The following is a 22562-nucleotide window of genomic DNA, read 5'->3' on the forward strand; positions in this document are numbered from 1 at the left end:
TCTGTCGCCCAGGCTGGAGTGCAACGGCACAATCTCGGCTCACTGCAACCTCCGCCTCCCAGGTTCAAGCAATTTTCCTGCCTAAGCCTCCAGAGTAGCTGGGACTACAGGTGCACACCACCATGCCTGGCTAATTTTTTGTACTTTTAGTAGAGATGGGGTTTCACCATATTGGTAAGGCTAGTCTCAAACTCCTTACCTCAGGCGATCCACCCGCCTTGGCATCCCAAAGTGCTGGGATTACAGGAGTGCACATGGTAAAAAGTAGTTTGCATGTGAGACACTGAAAAGTTATCCCAGGGTGTCTGATTGCCACAACAAATAGTTATTGGAAGCAGAATTTCACATTATTTGGTTTGGAGTACTGTTTTTCTTGAAAGTACAGAAATTGTCATCTGTGAACTATTTCCCATGTGGTAGTAGTTTTTAAACATGAACATTTACTGTGAAGGACGAAGAGGTAACCACACATCAGTTGTGATGTTTCTTACTTATTGTACCCATCTGCACACTATGAGTCAGGCACAATTTCAGGTTGTCAACAAAACAATCAAATGATAGTTTGAATGAGACTTCTTAGCCTCTCATGAGAAAAAGGAAAAAGGACAGCTAAAGTACATAGAACAATATGAGGTGATAAACACTGACTACTTCAAATTGGTTCCCAAGGAAGGTCTGTCTGAAAAGATGGTAGGACGAGAATAGGACAAGGAGCTATGCTTTGGGGAAATATAGGCATTGTATAGCCTATGAATTGTTATATTGCTTTATGTGTGTTTTTAAATATTATAGCTGTATTGAAATTTGTAAATTGAGTAACATTGTTAGTGTAACCAGGAGAACATTACATTTAAGAACTTAAGACCTAAAGCCATAAAATTACCAGAAGAAAACATAAGGAAAACACTATAGGACACTGATGTAGGCAAAGATGTTATGGCTAAGACTGTAAAAGCACAGGTAACAAAATCAAATTTAGACAAATGGGACGGTATTAAACTAAAAAAGTCTTCACCGCAAAGGAGACAATCAACAGAGAAAAGACACAACCTCCAGAATGCGAATAAGTATTTGAAAATCAATAAAATACATTGTTTATAGGAAAAGTAAGATAAAACAACCAAATGTGCCACTTTAAGGTGCTCAGACAGCAATGATACTACTTTTTGGAGGAAGATGTCAGCACAACAAACATTTTAAATCAGTTTTTGTTGCAATACATATACATTGAGCCTATATCATGTTTAGTGAATTTTTCAAAGTGAGCATCTAAGAACACTGAATTTGTAACCATTAAAATGGTGATACATACAAAATAATCTATTTTATATTAGTAATCCATTTCAGAATCTTAATTAATTGGTGAAAACCTTTGACCAAAATAATTTCAAATCTATGTTAATATTAGAGAGGTAACAATAAAGATATGCTTGCTACCTTCCTCATATAATGGAATGTTGTTTTTCAATAATTTTTTTCTCCCAATTATTTTACTAATCATTACTAAGTAAAAATATCCCATTCATGTTTTCTATTATTTGGAAGTTTTATGATGTCTCATTTCAGTCCTCAAATATTTCTCATGGAAGCATTTTATTTCATTAGCATATAATCAGAAGTATTTTATGATCAAAGATTTTTTTATTCTTAAATTGTTTCAGTTAACTGTTTTCTGGGTAATTTTTCCTAAAAGAAAATTTCTGTGACTTAAGTTTTTTTTTTTTTTTTTTTTTTGTCAAAAGTAATATTATGCCCTTTAAATGAATTTGAAGTTACCTTGAAATAATATTGTCTAATCTCCTATTCAGTACAAAGCTATTCTAACTTCTGTTATTTTTTCATTTTTAATCATGGAATGTGTGTTACATTCTAGACAAGGTCATTCCAATAAAAAATACAAGTTAAATAAGAACTTGTGGATCTAATTGAAATGCAGAGATTCTATCAATAAAATCAAGAGTAACTGCAAATTTCCAACTGCCTACTTACCATCTCCATTTGGATGTAAAATTTAACACGTGAACTTAACATGTGAACTCCTTATTTTATTTTATTTTATTTTATTTTACTTTATTTATTTTTTGAGATAGTGTCTTGCTCTGTCACCCAGGCTGGAGTGCAGTGGTGAGATCTCAGCTCACTGCAACCTCCGTCACCCAGGTTCAAGCCATTCTCCTGCCTCAGCCTCCCAAGTAGCTGGGATCACAGGCATGCGCCACCATGCTCGGCTAATTTTCGTATTTTTAGTAGAGACGGGGTTTCACCATGTGGGCCACGCTGGTCTTGAACTCCTGACCTCAAGTGATCTGCCTGCCTTGGCCTCCCAAAGTGCTGGGATTACAGGCATGAGCCACCATGCCCAGCCATGAACTCTTGATATTGCATTCCAAACGTGCTCTTCTTGCAGCAATTCCTATCTCAGCAATGTCAACTACATTCATTCTTCCAGTTTCTCAGGCCAGAATCTTTGGAGTCAACCTTGCCTGCTCCTTTCCTCTTTAATCTATCGGCCTAGTAACAACTCTACCTACAAAATATATGTAAGATCTAATTCTTTCAATTTCTGTCACTACTACTCTAGTTCAAGTAACCATCAACTCTCACATAAATTATTTTAGTAGCCTCCTAATTGGTCTTCTTGAACCATCTGTAGTTTATTCCCAACACTACAGACAGATGATCTTTTAAACAATGTAAAGGAGATCTTATAGTTTCCTTTTTTTCCCCACCCCCCAAGATGGAGTCCTGCTCTGTCACCCAGTCTACAGTGCCATGGCATGATCTTGGCTCACTGCAACCTCCACCTCCTGGGTTCAAGCCATTCTCCTGCCTCAGCCTCCTGAGTAGCTGGGATTATAGGGGCCCACCACCGTTCCTGGCTAATTTTTGTATTTTCATTAAAAACGTGGTTTCACCATGTTGGCCAGGGTGGTGTTGAACTCCTGACCCCGTGACCTACCCACCTCGGCCTTCCAAAGTGCTAAGATTACAGGCGTGAGCCACCATGCCTGGTCAATCTTGTTCTTTCTTTGTGCAAACCCTCCAATTCCTCCCTCTCTTACTCTGAGTAGACACAAAATACTTTTGAAGACATACATGGCACTAAGTAATGTGACCTTACTGTCCCCTCTCCAACCTCACCTCCTACACTTATTCCCTTCCTGCCTCTATTCTAGTCACACTGTCCCCCCTGCTTTCCTTGGAAAACTCTAAGCAAATGTTTTTCTCATGATCATTGTTTTCCATCCCTTCTGCTGAATACTATTTCCCCAAACAACTGTTTGGCTCATCCCTTTTCTCCTCTTCACTTCATTTTCTATTAAATATTACAAAGCTCCCTTACCCAGAGCTACAGAAAGTCAAGTTTAATCTTCCAGTCTGCGAAATTGGTCCAGGATTTCTCACACCAGTCAGAAGTTTAGGGTCCACATGGCTACCCTCACTTCAGACTAGCTGTTTACAAATATGGAGTCCCTTTGGACTCCGTCAGATTTTATAACTCACAAGAGCTATTCATAGAACTCAGGAAAGCCCTGTAATTACAATTACAGTTTTCTTATAACAAAAATATATAAATTAGAACTAGCTGAGGATGAGACACGTAGAGCATCTTGGACTTAAAATGTTCCAAATACAAAACTTCTCTGTTCTCAGAGATCTATTATCTTCACGACATCTATTGTGTTTCTGTATCTATGGAGTATTGCCAATCTAAGAAGCTCACCTGAGCTTTGTATCTCTAGTTTTTATTGGGATTTTATTATTATGTATAGGCAAGATGGATTGAATCATTGCTCGCATGGTTAAAATCACTCTTCAGCTCCTTCCCCTCTGTGGAGGTTGGGATGATATCACATAGCTAAAAGTCTCATCCCTCTAATAACATGGACGGTATTTCTGGCAGGGCTAGTTCCTACCCTAAGATGATCAGTGTGGCCATCCCCACCCTGAGTCATTTCATGAGCCTCAGTTATTATATACTCACCATACGGCATCATGTTAGCATAAGCTATCATGTATAACACAATATTCCAAGTGTTTAGAGATTACATTGCAAGAACAAGAGACAAACGACAATCAGATGTTTTATTACGGACTCCCTCACCATCCCCCTGCCACACACACACACTAATACTTACTCACCTGCCATTTCTATTTATCCCCATTCCTCATTTTATTATCACTAGCACTTGGTATCATCTGACATATTACATCATTTCTTTATTGATCTTATTTCTTGTCTTTCTCATCAAATAAAAATGGCAAGATAAACGAATTTCTATTTTGTATTTGTTGAATCTCTTATCACTCAAATAATACCTGACCTAGTACACACTTTATAAATATTGGTTGAACGAATGAATGAATCCGTTTTCTAAATTTAGGTCTTCTTATAGCCCTTCTATTCCTTATATTAAAATAGAATTTCATTTAAGTGACATGGAATGGAATCTATAAATATTTTAACATTTTAAAACTTTTCCAATATATTTTCTTCAAACCTCTTACGACAGTGAAAGAGTTCATCTAGACTTTTAATATATAACTATTAACTATAGCTTCATTTTACTAGATTTTAAAGCTAATTAAAATACATTATCTCAAAAACTACTATAGCTTACTTAGAAATAACTGTCTCTGAATTCCTAAGGATAATTTTAATTCTCGTTTTAGGCTTGGGTAGGCAATCCTAGGATTCTATAATTCCAAGAAAACTTTATTTTGAAGCTAGATGCAAAATTTTTCTTCGTATCAGGGCATCCTGAATCAATTGATGTCTTTTCCTTTAGTCTGTTCATAAAATAAGTTATCAACTGTGTGCTGAAATATCAATGGCAAGCAAGTAATTTTCTGTAACACAGATGTTAAAGAAAGATACTCTCTGCTTTTTTTGTTGTTAAATTAGCTGTGTCTTAAAACCTTTCAAACCTACATATGAAGAAAATTCTAATGGGTGATCTATAGAGCATTTTGGTATACTACAAAGTAGAAAAAGAACCTGATACTGATAAAAATAGAGCATATACAACTTCATGGAAAATTTTAATTATTACTATTTTGAAGTCTTTATTTTGTGATGAGAACAAAAACTTCTTTGAGAAACAGCAAAGTCAAGATGTTTAAATTGATCTTATGATTTTGAGATTTAAAAATGTAATGCTTTGGAATTGTGTATAGTGGAAATATGTTGTATTTCACAAAGTGTTTAATTGATACAGACAGAAAGAATTGTCTCTCTTGTTACTTTGTAAGTCATGGAGATTTCTTCAAATTATAGAATAAAATACTTCATCACTTCAATAGCTATTTCAATCTTTTGAAAACTGTATCCACATCTACAGGCAAAGGAATTTTATTATCTCTAAATTACAATTTGGTATGTCATGAGTTATTTCATAGGACAAAGTTTGTTAAATGAACACTGGCAGTGCTTTGCTCTTGAACTCAAGTACAAGTCAGCTCTGTTTAAGTCGCCATTCACAGAGGACAGAAATGAATGTGCAGTTAAAATGGTGCCATAAGTAAATTAGAGCAGAATTAGAAGAAAAGTGGGCAATTTAGGAACATAAGAATTGCTGTACTGAATCAGATCATCGGTTCTCCTGGTTTAATATCCAACCTCCAGCAGCTGTACTTGTTAGTTTCTACAGCTTTAAAAGAAAGAAAAAAGACTACATAATTTACCTAGACAAGTGTGCCATCTGTGATCTGGAGAAATTTTCTTCTTGATCTCTCTCAAATAATACCCTAAAGCAGGAGGTTTCAACCCTGCTATGATATTAGTTTAGCTTGACTAGCTCTGATTATTAATAATTCTTATTAAAATATCCCATTCCTCCATAAAATAAACTAGTATATCAAGAAACTATTTGTCTCTAAAGCTCCTGAATTCATGGTTGAACATGTCTGCATCTGTGATAAAATATGAATATATGGTGCGTATTCAATGTAAGTTCTTGATGGCAAAAATCTGCCTCTTGATAACCATACTTTTACTTCTCCTTCCAAATTCTACTGGACTTAGAGACTTTGGCTAAACAAAACAAAGCAAAACAAACTTAGATCTGCTCATACTACTCAAAATTTCTATCTATTAATAATATACAGAAGATATCTGAATGATGAAGGATTTTTTGTGTTGAACTTTTAGAAAAGTTCAACTAAAGTTTTTCTTATATGATTTTGCCTAAGGTTGAATAAGAGCAAGGAATGAATTACTTATCTATGTCACTTTAATCTTTCGTTTATGTTAGAGAAGGCTGAAAAACTTTATCGTTTCTTGATTATTCTAAATACTCACCTTGAGATCAATATTTCTAAAATATTATGCTCACACTAGCCATTTAGTCAAAAGTTCCTCAAGAGTATTAAATGCCTACAAATTCGATTCTAAACAATTTTCCAGGGCTGTTAGACCTAATGTGATAACACTAATATGCTAAGTACATAAATTCAATGGTATCTCCCTCCTTCTATCCTAGAATTCAACAAAACTAGTTTTTTTCATTATTATTTGAACTAAGAAGTAGATTAATCATTAATGTCTATGTTAATTCTATCCCTTTTTCTAGCTTTCCCAGCTTTCCTTTCTAGTTCATTTCCTTATTTCCTCTCTTTCAGTCAGATTCCCATTCCATAAGGTAATTTCCTTTCAAGCATGTAATGACTGCTCCCTCTTCTGAACAATTTGTGGCCCTTTTTTAAGGCTTGGTTTATGCTGTCTTATGTTGTAGTTCTTTGTTACCCTGGGTTTTCATGCTTATAAATTCCCTGAGGAAAACTTTGTGTTTCATATTTATATTTCTAGGGCCTAGATCCGTGTCTAACTCATACTAATAACAAAGATATGTTATAAGGAAATCTACAGATGTAGTGACTGTGTAGAGCCACTTTAAAAAAAACTCTGAGTTCCTACTTGTGTGACCTTGGCATTAATATATTATTGAGTGCTATAAAGGTATCAATGAGCTCAACACTATAGATATTGAAAAGATAAAGTCGACAATTATCCATTTTCAAATCACAACTATAAATATGGAAAATATCATGAAAAGATAATATAAAAGTTTTGAATGAGTATAGACACGTAAAATTGGAAAATAAAAGAATTCCAAGCAGAAGTAACAGCTGGAGCAAAGAGAAGAAATGAAAAAAAGAGGGATTTACTGGGGAACTCTACCTAATTCCTATTGGCTGGGTTTATAAAAAGAATATCTGAAAATAAACTTGGAAATATGGGTGGTACCATGTTCATTAACCTTAATATGAAACCACTGAAGAATTATTGAAAGATTTTTAATTGGTAAACAGATCTAGGAGATGTTAGATAAATTTAAATGTGGGACTGAAAGAAGTTTCCTGGAGTAATGAGATTATTACATAATAAGATTTGTAATTAAACTTGGTATTAAACTCAGGAAGTATTAATAAGAGTATATAGAATGAAATAGATATAAAAGATGTTTAAGTGATATGATTCCTTATTGTGAAATGATTGGGTCTAAGATAAGGGAAAAGAATGAAACAAAAGTAGCACCACCCTTTGAGCACGTTTAAGTGTGAATGAAGATATATTTTATTGAAATAAAAAATTTTTTCTTCCAATATGTTAAGTGGAAATGCATATAAAAAATTCAACTTTAAATTTTAGTTCTTACAATTTTAAATACCATAGTGGTTCTCAGTTCTAAAACCACTAAGCCCAGTTCACTTACGTTTCATATCATCAGTATATATCCACATTTTTTCTATCTTTAACTCTTTAAAGCTCTTGTGAACACTGTTAGAAAACAATATTCTTTTTAATCTAACAATGATTTCAATTTTACTATAATGTATCTATTTTATTATTTAGGAATCCAAATGGGACTCACAATAATAGCACAAAATGGCCTGTCTTCAAAAGCACTGAACAAAAATATCTAACCTTGAATACAGAGTCATCAAGAATATTGACTAAACTACGTGCTCAGCAATGCCGATTCTGGACATCATTTTTCCCAAAAGTCTTGGAAATGACAGGTGTGTGTATTTTAGTGTTTGGTTATTTAAAAGATGATAGTTTATGTAAAAGAGGGATGAAGTATACTCTCCAAGGCATGATGATGTAGTTACTGTATGTATCTCTGACTTTAAAATAACTTGATTTAATGAATACATTATTTTTAAGACTTTCTTCTATCAAGTTTAGATATGTTTTGAACTCTTACTATATAAGCAATACTTTAGTAGTTAAATAAAGAAAACTAAAATATAAATTTCACCCCGTGGAAATATAATATAGAAAAAGGAAACTAAAATAGAACCCTACTTGTTATTCAGAAAATCTTTATGGAATTAATTAATGAGCAAAGAAATAAATATATCAATCATAATGCATAGAACTAAAAAAAAGCATGCAAAAATACCAAAACAAATTTATTAATAAATAATAAGACCTTGATTTAAAGGGAGAAAAAAACTCCAAAGTTTACATATTTAAAAACACAATAAAAAATTTCTAAATATTCTGAACTTGGAAATATTTATCTAAGAGCACACACACACATTACAAAATATAATATTATGTAATATTACATATTATAAACAAATAGTTATTTAGTTAACTAGTCTTCAGGAAGTGATTGATGAGAAATATGTAAGGAAATACTATCAAAATTTGTTCATTTATTATCTCAATATTCATTATTAAGAAAATATTCAATCCACTTGAGTGATCAAACATGTGTCACCTTAGTTTGATCTTCTCTGACAAATATGACATATATCCAACTCGCTGTCTAATTTTTAAAATTTCTGCTGTTTATAATCCATGTGGTTCTTTAAGTGTACTTTCTAAAAGTAATTTTCAGCCATCAGACATATTGCTGGTCAGGTCCTTCAGAGTTTGCTATTCTGTTCATCATGATGCTCTGTAATTTTCAGGCTATATGTTAGGTATCACAATACAGTAGATGTTTTCCATTTCTTGTTTAGATAAGTTAGGGGCTAGTTTCAGCAAACATGGGCATCTCAGAGCTGTATTTGATTGTTTCATATGCCTTTGGATCATCAGACATTACTCACCAAAATTATAATAATGTACTCCATCTGCTCGGGAAATGTTTCTGATATACCAGTCAGTGCTTTGCGTATTACCAAATGTTCTGTGACATAATATATAACTAGAGATGGGATTCTGCTTCTCTTGGCAGAGCAACAGTGCCGTCCTTGTGTCCTCCGGGTGTAAATAACGATGAGGTAACTCATTAATCTGCCAAGAGACCCAAAGAGATACTATGATTTACCGTTATCACATACTACATATTCTTAATCTTTATTTAAAATATTTTTATATGAGAGGGTTATAATTTGAGATAAAATTAGTGGGTTATTTTAAGTGACTTATTTATTATAAGCCAAGCTGAGCCATTCTGGTTGAATCATATATGATCTATTGCAATTTATGTGATGATACAATAAAATTTGAATGTCAGCATTTTTAAAAACTATCCTTCACAAATTTCTGTTTCCAAGTACTTACCTGTCAGAAAGCAGATTAAATAAACAAACTCCAAAGTTTTTGGCCAGCTGCCGCTATTTGCCATACAATGTTGAACAAATTCCTAGCTTGTGTAACACTGAGCTCTATGGAAATATTTATCTAGCTGTGGTCTAGGACCATGCATAAGGTTGGGTTCAGTGTGTCTTGAAAATATAATTTTGTATTATATCATTTTTTCTAATTAATTCTCCCATAATAAGGTTTTCATATTAGATATATTTTATAATTTTAAAGTAAATGCATGATAGGATTATTGTAACATGTATTCATTAGTAATAAAAATGTTACATTTGAACAAAGTCAGTTTGAAGTTAGAAGGATTTATGTTTTATAAATAAATAGTTTGGACAGATTAAAAAGATTAAGGGCCCATGTTCTTGCCATACCTTACATTTTTCAAGTCACAAAACTTCAAATATTTTAATCTTTAATGTTTTGAGAATGGGTTATTCAGATGACCTGGGCTAAAGTTTTTGGAATTTTTTTTTAAAGCAACTCTATACGTAAAGAAAAATTTCAAAGAATAACTACTAGCTGGCTTTCTTAAAAGGAAAAATGTTTACGTTACTCAAGATGGAAGCCCAATAAGCTTTGTAAGTACCACCTCAGCAGTAGTTTACATTTGAGCAATAAATGTTCTCAAATAAAATGATCCTTCAGACTTGTTTAAATACACAAATTCTAACGCTTACTTTCAGACCATACTTCAGCACACGGCTATGCTGTTATTGCATGCACCTGCAAGAAATAAAATTCACAATATTTGTTTCAAATGTTACAAATTCAGATTTACACAAGAATATAACTATTCAATATTACAATCTCATACCTATTTGAAAAAAGAAAAGGAAGTAGAAAAATGACCCATTGTCAAGGATAATAATATTTTTTTCACTAAAAGTGGAAGGGTAAATTTATTTAAAGAACAAAAGTCCTTCATTTTATCCCAATGAAGAAAAAACGTTAGATCCAATAATTCCTCCTTTGACCTTTGAATAAATCGTGCTTGCCAATACTAAAAACCACGTGTAAATTTAAGGGTCAAAATACCCTTTGGACTGGTTACTTTGAGAGTCATTTACTGCTATTTGCTAATCAGCAAGACTGTCAGTCAAAGATGAGGGAATGCAAAGGTGATTTTGAGAAAATAATGATACTAGCTTATTGTCTTAATATGCCTGAATTATAAATTCCTCATTAAAAGCAAAACAAAACAAATAAACAAGTGGCTTTAAATAACTTAGTAATCAAGTTAAATTAACTGTTTCACTTTAAATTACATGAAGTCTTCACAAAGCCTAGCCTGAGTTTATACTGGTTCACTGTATGATCTTACCCCATACTCAAAATTACAACGGAACAATTAATGATTGAGATTTATTGCATAAAGAAGTATGCATTCTGTGACAAGTTTAATAACTGATCAAAACCAGAAAAATAATAATGTGATGGAGACAGAAGAGATTTTCAGTGAACACTCAAATACATGAAGAATGTTGTTGTTGTGTCTTAATTATGATGGCAAACATAATTAAATATCAGTATAATCTCTTCTATCTTCACTTCCACTAGCAATTATGGGTTAATTCGCCTCTGCATTCTCTTCTGCTAGGGTCTGAATGTTTGTGTCCCCCTAAAATTCATATGTTGACATCCTAATCACTAAGGTGCTGGTATTAGAAGGCAAATCCTTAGAGAGGTCATGAGTTCATGGAGACAAAGCCCATTCAAAAGGGATTAATGCTCTAAAAAAAAAAAATTCCTGAGAGAACTCCCCCATTCTTCCATGTGAGAACATAGCAATGAGACTGCCACCTATGAACCAGAAGACAGGTCATCATCAGACACCAGTCTACTGTTGCTTGATCTTAGATGGAAGTCTAATCTGCTAGAAAGCCTCCTCAACTGTGAAAAATAAATTTTCTGTTGTACATAAGCTACCCAGTGTATGATGTTTTATTATGGCAATGTGAATGGACTAAAATATTTTCTAATTCCTTAGACTTTATTAAATAGACTTGGCTCTGGTAAAAATTTACTCAGTGTCCTTTTTGGCTAGACAAAACACAACAACCACACACACACAAAAACTTATCATTATTATTTTCACAGGAGAGAAAACAATTTTTTTTCCAAATAAGAAAATACATGCAAAACAAAGATCACAAAGAGTGAACTAAAAAAGTTATGCCAATATGTTTATAAATTTACTATTTCACAAATTGCCTTCCATGACTCTTCCCTTCTCTTTACCCTGTGAGACATTAAACAAAAAACTGATTCCCATCTTTTCTATCGCCCCAAAACCCACACACACAAAGCAAGTTGTCTCTGTTTTACAATCACAAGACTTGGTGACATTTGAAATAATTTTAAAGCAGTGAAATCATTCATATTACTGAGTTGATTAAAAAGGATATTATTGTTGATTTAAAATTGGGCATAGAAAACTGAAGAATAAAAATATAACAGATTAATAGGTCATATTTATCAAGGTGAATATATATATGCAATGTATTCATACTTATATGTAGAGCCTCTAACCTCTTATTAGATTTATGTCCTATTAATATGCTTTGAAAATTTATACTAAAACTACCAGCCTAGGTATAAAGCACTATTCTTTTTCCAAGGAATTCTCAGGTCAACAATATGAGTTGCTACATTTAGTTATGCACATTGTATCATACAAATTCACATTTTCTGTGTATGTTTACCACTCATCCATTAGGCAATTATTTTTAGAAAATAAAAACTTTATTATTTTTCATATCACATAAAAATTTATAATCTGCTAGCTTTTAACTGTTTTATGCATACTGAGCCATTTGGTCTTTTGCAGAATTTTCTTTATATACTTTAAGTTCTGGGATACATGTGTAGAACGTGCAGTTTTGTTACATAGGTATACGTGTGCCATGGCGGCTTGTTGAGCCTATCAACCCGTCGTCTAGGTTTTAAGCCTCGCATCCATTAGCTGTATGTCCTAATGCTCTCCCTCTCCTCACTCTTCACCCCCGACTGGCCCCAGTGTGTATTGTTCCCCTCCCTGTGTCCATGTGTTCTCATTGTTCAGCTCCCACTTATGAGTGAGAACAGGCGGTGTTTGGTTTTCTGTTCCTATGTTAGTTGTGTTAGTTTGCTGATGATGGTGGCTTCCAGCTTCATCCATGTGCCTGCAAAGGATATTATCTCATACCTTTTTATGACTGCATAGTATTCCGTGGTATATATGTACCACATTTTCTTTATCCGGTCTGTCATTGATAGGTTTTTGGGTTGGTTTCGTATCTTTACTATTGTAAATAGTACTGCAATAAACATACATGTGCATGGGCTTTATTTATTTATTTGAGACAAAATTTCACTCTTGTTGCCTAGGCTGGAGTACAATGATGCGATCTCGGCTCACTGCAACCTCCATCTCCTGGGTTCAAGTGATTTTCCTGCCTCAGCCTCTGGAGTAACTGGGATTGCAGGCATATGCCACCACACCCAGCTAATTTTGTATTTTTAGTAGAGACGGGGTTTCTCTATGTTGGTCAGGCTGATCTCGAACTCCCGACCTCAGGTGATCTGCCTACCTTGGCTTCTCAAGGTGCAGGGCTTACAGGCGTGAGCCACTGCACCTGGCCATGCATGGTTTATAGTTGGATAATTTATATTCCTTTGGGTATACACCCAGTAATGGGATTGCTGGGTCAAATGGTATTTCTGGTTCTAGATCCTTGAGGAATTGCCACACTGTCTTCCACAATGGTTGAACTAATTTACATTCCCACTAATAGTGTAAAAGCATTCCTATTTCTCCACAGCCTCACCAGTATCTACTATTTCTTGACTTTATAATAATTGCCTTTCTGACTGGTGTGAGATGGTATCTCATTGTGGTTTTGATTTTTATTTCTGTAATGATCAGTGATGTTAAGCCTTTTTTCGTATGTTTTTTGGCAGCATAAATGTCTTCTTTTGAGAAGTGTCTGTTCGTATCATTTGCCCAATTTTGATGGGGTTCTTTGCTTTTCTCTTATAAATTTGTTTAAATTCCTTGTAGATTCTGGATATTAGACCTTTGTCAGATGGATAGATTGCAAAAATTTTCTCTCATTCTGTAGGTTGTCTATTCACTCTGATGATAGTTTATTTTGCTGTGCAGAAGCTCTTCAGTTTAACTATACCCGCATTTGTCAATTTTGGCTTTGGCTGCAATTGCTTTTGTCATTTTTGTCATGAAGTCTTTGCCCATGCCTTTGTCCTGAATGGTACTGCTTAGGTTTTCTTCTAGAATTGTTATTATTTGAGGTTTTACCATCAAGTTTTTAATTCATCTTGAGTTAATCTTTGTATAAAGTGTAAGGAAGGGGTTCAGTTTCAGTTTTCTGCATATGGCTAACCAGTTTTCTCAGCACCATTTATTAGATAGGGAATCATTTCCCCATTGCTTGTTTTTTCAGGTTTGTCAAAGAACAAATGGTTGTAGATGTGTGGTGTTATTTCTGAGGTTTCTGTTCTGTGTCATTGGTCTATATGCCTCTTTTGGTACTAATACCATGCTGTTTTGGTTACTGTAGCCTTGTATAGTTTTAAGTCAGGTAGCGTGATACCTACAGCTTTGTTCTTTTCGTTTAAGATTGTTTTGGCTATGCAGGCTCTTTTTTGGTACCATATTAAATTTAAAGTAGATTTTTCCAATTCTGTGAAGAAATTCAATGGTAGTTTAACGGGAATAGCATTGAATCTATAAATTAATTTGGGCAGTATAACCATTTTCATGATATTGATTCTTCCTATCCATGAGGATGAAATGTTTTTCCATTTATTTGTGTACTTTTAGTTCTTTGAGTAGTGGTTTGTAGTTCTCCTTGAAGAGGTCTTTCACATCCTTTGTTAGCTGTGTTCCTACATATTTCATTCTCTTTGTAGCAATTGTGAATGGCAGTTCATTCATGATTTGGCTCTCTGCTTGTCTATTATTGGCATATAGGAATGCTTGTGATTTCTGCACATTGATTTTGTATCCTAAGACTTTGCTGAATTTGCTTACCAGTTTCAGGAGGTTTTAGGCTGAGATGATGCAGTTTTCTAAACATAGAATCATGTTGTCTACAAACAGAAACAACTTGACTTCCTTTCTTTTTATTTGAATACCCTTTCTTTCTCTTGTCTGGTTGCCCTGGCCAGAACTTCCAATATTGTGTGAATAGGAGTGGTGAGAGAGGACATTCTTGTCTTGTGCCGGTTTTCAAAGGGAATGTTTCCAGCTTTTGCCCATTTAATATGATATTGGCTATGAGTTTGTCATAAATAGATCTTATTAGTTTGAGATACGTTCCATCAATACCTAGTTTGTTGAGACTTTTTAACATGAGGGGATGTTGAATTTTATCGAAGGCCATTTCCCTTGCAGAATTTTCGAAGTTTCTTTTCCTAGAGAGTGGAAAATGTACTCGCATCCATAGTACGAGATTAATATGTTGTCAAAATTACAATGAGTATGAGTAATGCTGGTATAATCCCCTCTCCAAAATAGCACTTAACATTTTTCTTAAAGCCAACACAAGTATTTTGCAGGTTCGGAGGGCGACTGGTTTGCAAAATATTTATTAATGAAAACTAATGTGAAGTGTTCCTAATAGCAATTATCTATGAAAATATAAAAAATGGAAAGAGAAAAAAAATTCTAAATAGACATTTGTGGTGGTTTTAAATGGGTCATCTTTCCTAGGTAGTTGACAGTTAACTAGTTTCTGAATGTTTTTCAGGACATCTTATCAGATGTATAACAAGATACCTAATAGAAATATAATTTATCTTTTAAAAAATCTTTTTTGTCAACTAATTTGGTAACATTTACAGAGCCTATACACTGTTGCTGTGAGCCAGGAACTGCACTAGCAGCTAGAGCTACACAGATGAAAATGACAGGGTCTGCTTACTCACAGTGAAGTGGACTCAGGGCCCGGGACCATGAAAAGCTTTTAAGAAGAGAAGATGCCTGCACTGAATCTCAATGTGAAGGCAAAGTGGATAAGCAGGAATCAGAGATGAAGTGTCTTGTGTATCATGCTTAGGAATTTAAATTATATCCTAAGTAAAGCCATTTAGTAATTTTAAATGGGAAACTGACATGTTCTGGTTATTGATTCATAAATGTATAAGCTTTTACTATATTCACGAGTTTTATTTTTTACCTTTGTCTTCTTAGAGTATGTAAGACTATTATGGCATCAACATGATAATTTCATTTCTGAGGTAGGGTCGTTCTTCCAAATAGCTTCTTTTGTTTGCTGGTTCATTCGCATCAGGAATATATTCACTTCTCTTATATTTATTTTATTTATGCTTTAAAAATTAATCTAAAATTGCTTTTTCTTGTTTTAGTGAAAAGGACTTACTAGTAAATTTGCCTCTGAATGCAAATTTGGAAATATCATTTATGTTTGCATAAACAGTTGACTCTGGAAAACAACTTGGGGATTAGGGGCACCAACCCTTGCACAGTTGAAAATATGCCTGTAACTCTCGAATCCCCAAAAATTTAACTACTGATTAAGTTGACTAATTAAGCCTACTTGACTGGCCCTTACCAATAACATAAACATTTGATTACCATATATTATGAATAATATTTGTATTATATGCTATATTATTATAATAAAGTAAGCTGTTGTAAAGAAAATGAAAATCATAAGATAGAGAAATTGAGTGGAAGTTGATCATCATAAAAGTTTTCATACTTGTCATCTTCACATTGAGTAGGCTGAGGAGGAGGAGGAGGAGGGGAAAGGAGGTGTTGGTCTTGCTGTCTCTGGAGTGACAGAGGTGGAAGAAAATCCACATATAAGTGGATTTGTGCAGTTCAGACTCCTGTTGTTCAAGGTCAACTGTGTATATATTTTTTACTTTTTCTTTTAAACATTTGTACTTGCAAATTTGCTTTGCCCTTGCACACAGAGATTTGCTTTGGAGAAACTTGTTTTTTAATATCTCTATACATATGTGTAAGTTATAAATATTCACAAACTGTCTTAAGTATTAGATAATCTTTTTAACTGATATGTCTATTTGATCTTTTGACAACTTGACATGAAATTTATTTTATAAAAAATAAATTATACAGTTTCCTATTTTACATATTTATGTATTAAATGCAAATTTAGTAAGTTCTATTGGGAGTGATAATTAATGTAACAACACATTATTTTTAACACATTGTTTTTCTTTGACAAAAGTAAACTATCTATCTCTAAGGTTACATATACTTTAAATCAACTATATTCTTACTACATAGTTATATGAATAAGGTCCTCGATGTCCTTAATTATTTCTGCTCTATTTTTATTTAAGAAATAATAAAGATGCATGAAATTCTACAATCATGAAGATATTTCTCTGAAAAATAATTATGAGAGTTGTAAGCTTTATTAATATTGAAGATTTAAAATCCTATTAATATATACTTATTTACGCATTTATTTTTTGGCCTTGATTGTTACCATACCTGCTATACATGTTGCCAACTCTGATTTGTTTATTTTATTTACATTTCTGCTATATATTTGCCCTTGTTCTTTTATTTTCACTCCTCTGTATTACTGTATTTTACATGTATTATTTAAATGCCATCAGCTGGGGTCAATGGATAAATACTATGTGACCTATTGTTGATATTATGAATTAAGACACTTTTTATACATATTATTATATAGTATGATCATTGTAGTATGCATAAAGAGGACTTTATATTTACTCTCTACATAAGAATCTGGAAAGGTCAATCAATTGATTCATCATTTTTCTTGATAAAATATAATTAAAACCGTAATATATTATGGTAATCTTTCCATTTTGTTCACAGTATCCAAAACACAAAATGTTACCACTATAAAGAAGAGAAAATAATAAAAAAAACTCTTTCTACAAGTTAGGGTTCTTTATTTCTAAAATTAATTTTTATCTTCTTTAAAGAAAACATCACATCAATATTTGACCTGTGAATTTAGTATCAAGCCTCCACTTTCTTTTTCTCTCTACACATTTCTTTCTCTTCTCTCATTCAGAATTTGATTATTTTTCCCTTTCTTATAAAAAGTATTTATACTTAGAGAATGACAATCAACGTTGCTATTATCATTACATTTATGGACTTTCAGACACCATGAGGCATGAAAAGAAACATCGGTGGCAGCGTTATTCTTCCTTTATATCTCTGAATTCATACAAAACATATATTGATTCCTTTACAATAAGTACATTGAGTTAGAAGCCTGCATTTTGGTTGAGGTTACAATTCTAAGAAACTTACATTGTTTGAGCATTATGACCGTTCTACAGTATAATTATGTTTTAATTAATCAATTGTAAAGCAAATACATTGTCGACCATAAAGGTCTTTATTCCCTCAAATTTTAAGTAAGTTAAAATTTGCTAATCAAGTTTAATCTCTGTTTATAATGTGCCAGCCCTCACTTTTTTATTATGATGTTCCAACCATTTAAGTTAGATGGTTTTTAATCATGAATATTGCTGATGTTGATAATAATATGAAAATTGAGTTGTGACTAGATTTTGTTGTCTTAGTAATAAACAAGCCAATATGAAATAAGAAGAAAAAAGAAAGAGAGGAGGACTTAAAAAAGAAGAAGATGAAAGAGGAAAACTTTTAATTTTGAATTTGATTTATTTCAAACTCAATATTGTATTTACTTTTATGGCATATTCGCTTTCTCTGGATTTTGTTAGAAAATAATTAAATATTTCATAGTTTATTGTCTTAATCAATGCCCCCTATTTCTAAAGCAGAATAGTGTTTAGATTTATAGAGCATTTGTGCACTTAAAAGCATTTAAATTGTATAGACATTTGATTATGGCATATAGGAAATAAATGTAAATTTATATAAATCAGTGAATTTGGTATTATTCCATGAACAAGAAAAGAAAATCAGATCTAGGACACTTTCTATAAGGATTAAAATTCATGGTCTAAATTTTAAATTACCAAAAATTTATTTACCAAGAAAAGATTTTCTGGACTTGAGTTTTTATTTTATATAAGTAACATTGAAAACAGCATTTATTTATTTTTTAAAAGACCATAAAAGTGGATGATTTGATGTGATACATAACATCTTTCTTCCACATGTAATCTTTTTTGACCCTTTATAGAAGTTCTATTATTCACACACACAAAAAAGTGATTATAGTGATTGACTTTTTTAAAAGCCATTTTACATGAAAGTGAAATATTTTATGTAAACTTTCAAATATTTTTCCAATATCCAAGCATTATGAACATTTCAAACCTAAATATATCCTAAATTACAAGGGATATTGTAATGTCTGTAAAAATATTTAAGTATTTTTATTTTTGTACTAGCTTAAAATGAGTCACTACATTTTCTCCTCCAAAGTAATATCTTACAAAGTTTAATTAATTTCAAAGATTTCTAACTGAAAAGTATGTATTAGAAAAGTTGCCAGTCCCTACTTTCAGTATACATGAAATTACTTAAAATTTTTTGGTAGCTTAGCATTCTAAAAGTTTAAAAAGTAAGAAAACCACAGTTATATATAATGCTTATTATGCCTTTATATCAGGAACAGAAATATGTGTCTTAAAACATGGTAATTTAATAGTTTTTACTGTTCATAATCTGTATTTTTTAACAATACACTTCCAAATAAATCAGAATTTCAAAGTTCTTGAAGTATGTAGACCATTTGTGGTTCACCACCTCACACTATTCCTGCCTACAAACTCCTTTCTCCTAACACATGCATATACTTTGCAAACTACTTCAAAACAGAAATTATCTTACTCATCTTTCTATTTTACAACGCAATTAATAAACTGCTTTCACAGTAAGTGGCTGAAACAATGACTAAACATTGTTTCCTATTAAAATGTATTGACCGGGGATGGTGACTCATGACCGTATTCCCAGCACTTTGGGAGGCTGAGGCGGGCGGATCACCTGGGGTCAGGAGGTCGAGACCAGCCTGGCCAACCAACATGGTGAAACCCCATCTCTACCAAAAATACAAAAATTAGCCAAGCATGGTGGTGACGCATCTGTAATCCAGCTAGTCGGGAGTCTGAGGAGGGAGAATCTCTTGAACCCAGGAGGCAGAGGTTGCAGTGAGCTGAGATGGTGCCATTGCACTCCAGTCTGGGTGGCAAGAGTGAAACTCTGTCTCAAAAAATAATAATAAAATAATGTATTATAATAAGGGTAAAATCTATGTGGAATGACAATTACAAAGTTATCCTTATGCGTTAATAAATACAGTATGCCCTTTGTATTTATGGATTACACATCTATGGATTTACCTAACCATGAGTCAAAAACATTTGATAAATAAATGCATCTATACTAAACATATACAGATGTTTTTTTCTTCTGATTATTCCCTAAACAATATAATATAATAAACATTTACATAGCACTTTCATTATATTAGGTATAAATTATCTAGGGATGTGCATAGCTTATATGAAAATGTTATGCCATTTTACATAAGGCACTTGAGTATCTGAGGATTTTGGTATCCCTGAGAGGTCCTAGAACCAACTCCCCACAAATACTAAGGATGACTGTATTCATACATAATTTTCATCAGAAATAATTATGTTTTATAACTATATATGTAAATTAGACCATTAAATTAAATTTATGTTATTTTAAAACGGGTCAAGAGAAGAGCGTAATATCTACACATCTTCTTGAAAACTAAAGAAAATATATGTAATGTAATTATGCATAATACAATATATAAACTCATTTTCCATTTTATATGTTACACTTTACATAAATTATATATATTGTTTGCATTTTCACATAATCTGTAAAGATTTTATTAAAATCTCTTTTCGGGCAGAGAGAGCTAATAATAAATAATAAATAATACGTGAAAAAAGAAAATAATGCTGTACAGTGTAGTTAGAGAAAATGGCTTTTGTATTCTAAATTGTTTTTCAATTAATGAAACAGATTAAAATTTAGATTAATACAACTTATTCTATGTTTTACAGGAAATATTGATGAAGCAGAATGGGAGTGGAAAGCAGGATTCCATCGCTGGAGCAATTACATGATGGACTGGAAAAATCAATTTAACGATTACACTAGCAAGAAAGAAAGTTGTGTGGGTCTCTAATTAATAGATTTACCCTTTATAGAACATTTATTTTCCTTTAGATCAAGGCAAAAATATCAGGAGCTTTCTTACACACCTACTAAGAAAGCTATTATGTAGCTGAAACAAAAATGCCGGAAGGATGATATCGATTCCTCACATCTTTAACTTAGTATTTTACCTAGCATTTCAAAATCCAAATGGCTAGAACGTGTTTAAATTTCACAATATACAGTTGTACAATTAATTATATGCATATTAAAACAATGTCCTGCTTCAATTTATTTCTTTCCTTAATAAATTTTTTTCCACCCAAAATTATCAGTGATCTGCTTTTAGTCACATGTATTTTCATTACCACTTGTAAAAAGGTATCTTTTTTAAATGAATTAAATTTTGAAACACTGTACACCATAGTTTACAATATTATGTTTCCTAATTAAAATATGAATTTAATGTCAATATGAGATATTAAAATAAGCACAGAAAATCATTGGTCTCTTTGTTTTTTATATAAAGGCAAGAAAGAATCTTAAAATGAGAGGCTCAGTCACTTTAAAACACTTTATAATAGAAACAGAATGCTGCTACCAAGAAACAAAATGTAAAATAATGTAATTATTTATGTAATGTCTTCAAATTATATTCTTCATTCGACTCTTGCTCTCCCTCATCACCTCTTTTCTCAACTATCCACAAACATGTACATATGTGAATTACATTTCCTATAATTCAAAAATTTTAAAAACCTGGATGCATAGAAGTCTAAAGTTAGGTTGTGTACCACTGGGGACAGGGCAACCCTTGCCTGGACCCAGAAATATTAACATATTAGTAGGAAAATTGTTCAATTCCAGAAGAGAAATGGTTGTACTTTCTGTAGACAAACTATCTTATTTTTGCAATTAAAAAAATTACAGAGCTGCATGTATTAGCATGCTTGGCAAGGGAATATATGCCATTGAATAAATTCACTGAGTAGTTTACTAAAGGAAAGAAGTCAAGATATTTTAAATTGTAGAACAAAGGAGTGTATATTATTTATGCTAATTAAGCATTGAAAATTTGCACTCAGGATAGGACAAGTTGAATTTATAGGTCTGTATACTGACGGTTAAAGCATGCCCTATCATTTCTTTTTCTTTTTTTTTTTTTCTTTTTTTTTTGAGACAGAGTCTCCCTCTGTCACCCAGGCTGGAGTGCAATGGCACAATCTCAACTCACTGCAACTTCCGCCTCCCAGATTCAAGCAATCCTCCTGATCCTGCCTCAGCCTTCTGAATACCTGGGATTACAGGTGTGAGCCACCACACACAGCTAATTTTTGTATTTTTAGTAGATACAGGGTTTCACCATGTTGGCCATGCTGATCTCGAACTCCTGACCTCAAGTTATCTGCCTGCCTTGGCCTCCCAAAGTGCTGGAATTACAGGAGTGAGCCACTGTGCCTTGCCGCATGCCCCATTGTTTATTGGTCAAAAAGTGTCTATAGTTAGATATAGTATGTGTCTGTCATCAGCACTCAGTCACTCAAAGTTCATGGTACCCTAGATACAGTTATAATAAGTCAAGCCAGTTTTTATATTACTTATGAGGTTACTGTAAACAAAGATATTTGCTTTATAACTTCTCCCTCATTCTGAGAAAAAAACAACCACATGCAGGATAGATGGGTTATTAGATTCTCAATTCTCCACCACCATCTTTGTTTCAGGTGTCATTCTTTCCAGATTCCACTGTTTCTCTCAATCACTTGAGTCTCCTTTTGATGTAGAATACTCTGATATATAAAACAACAGGAAGACACCTGTTCAACACCATTAAAGACCCTTCAAAAATATACTTAAGATTAATCATTAGGAAAACAACAGATGTTCATA

At 32.8% G+C, this 22562-nt stretch overlaps 1 protein-coding gene across 2 annotated transcripts in view; it reads left to right on the forward strand.

Annotated features, from left to right (window-relative positions):
* The window catches only part of BCHE (butyrylcholinesterase), a 68006-nt gene extending 46831 nt beyond the window's left edge, over window positions 1-21175 (forward strand). The window contains exons 4-5 of one of the 2 annotated variants that reach the window (XR_001004892.1): window positions 7856-8022; window positions 20579-21167. Coding sequence is in view for 1 of the 2 variants with exons in the window: in XM_011970031.1 (XP_011825421.1) it covers window positions 7856-8022; window positions 20579-20703 (292 nt within the window). In the remaining variant the exon portion in view is untranslated. Of the gene's footprint in view, window positions 1-7855; window positions 8023-20578 lie in introns of both variants that reach the window. The other variant, XM_011970031.1, reaches the window with a different exon arrangement.
* Window positions 21176-22562: the final 1387 nt, after the last annotated feature.

This window comes from Mandrillus leucophaeus, unplaced genomic scaffold, assembly GCF_000951045.1.
Source record: "Mandrillus leucophaeus isolate KB7577 unplaced genomic scaffold, Mleu.le_1.0 Scaffold924, whole genome shotgun sequence".
NCBI lineage: Eukaryota > Metazoa > Chordata > Mammalia > Primates > Cercopithecidae > Mandrillus > Mandrillus leucophaeus.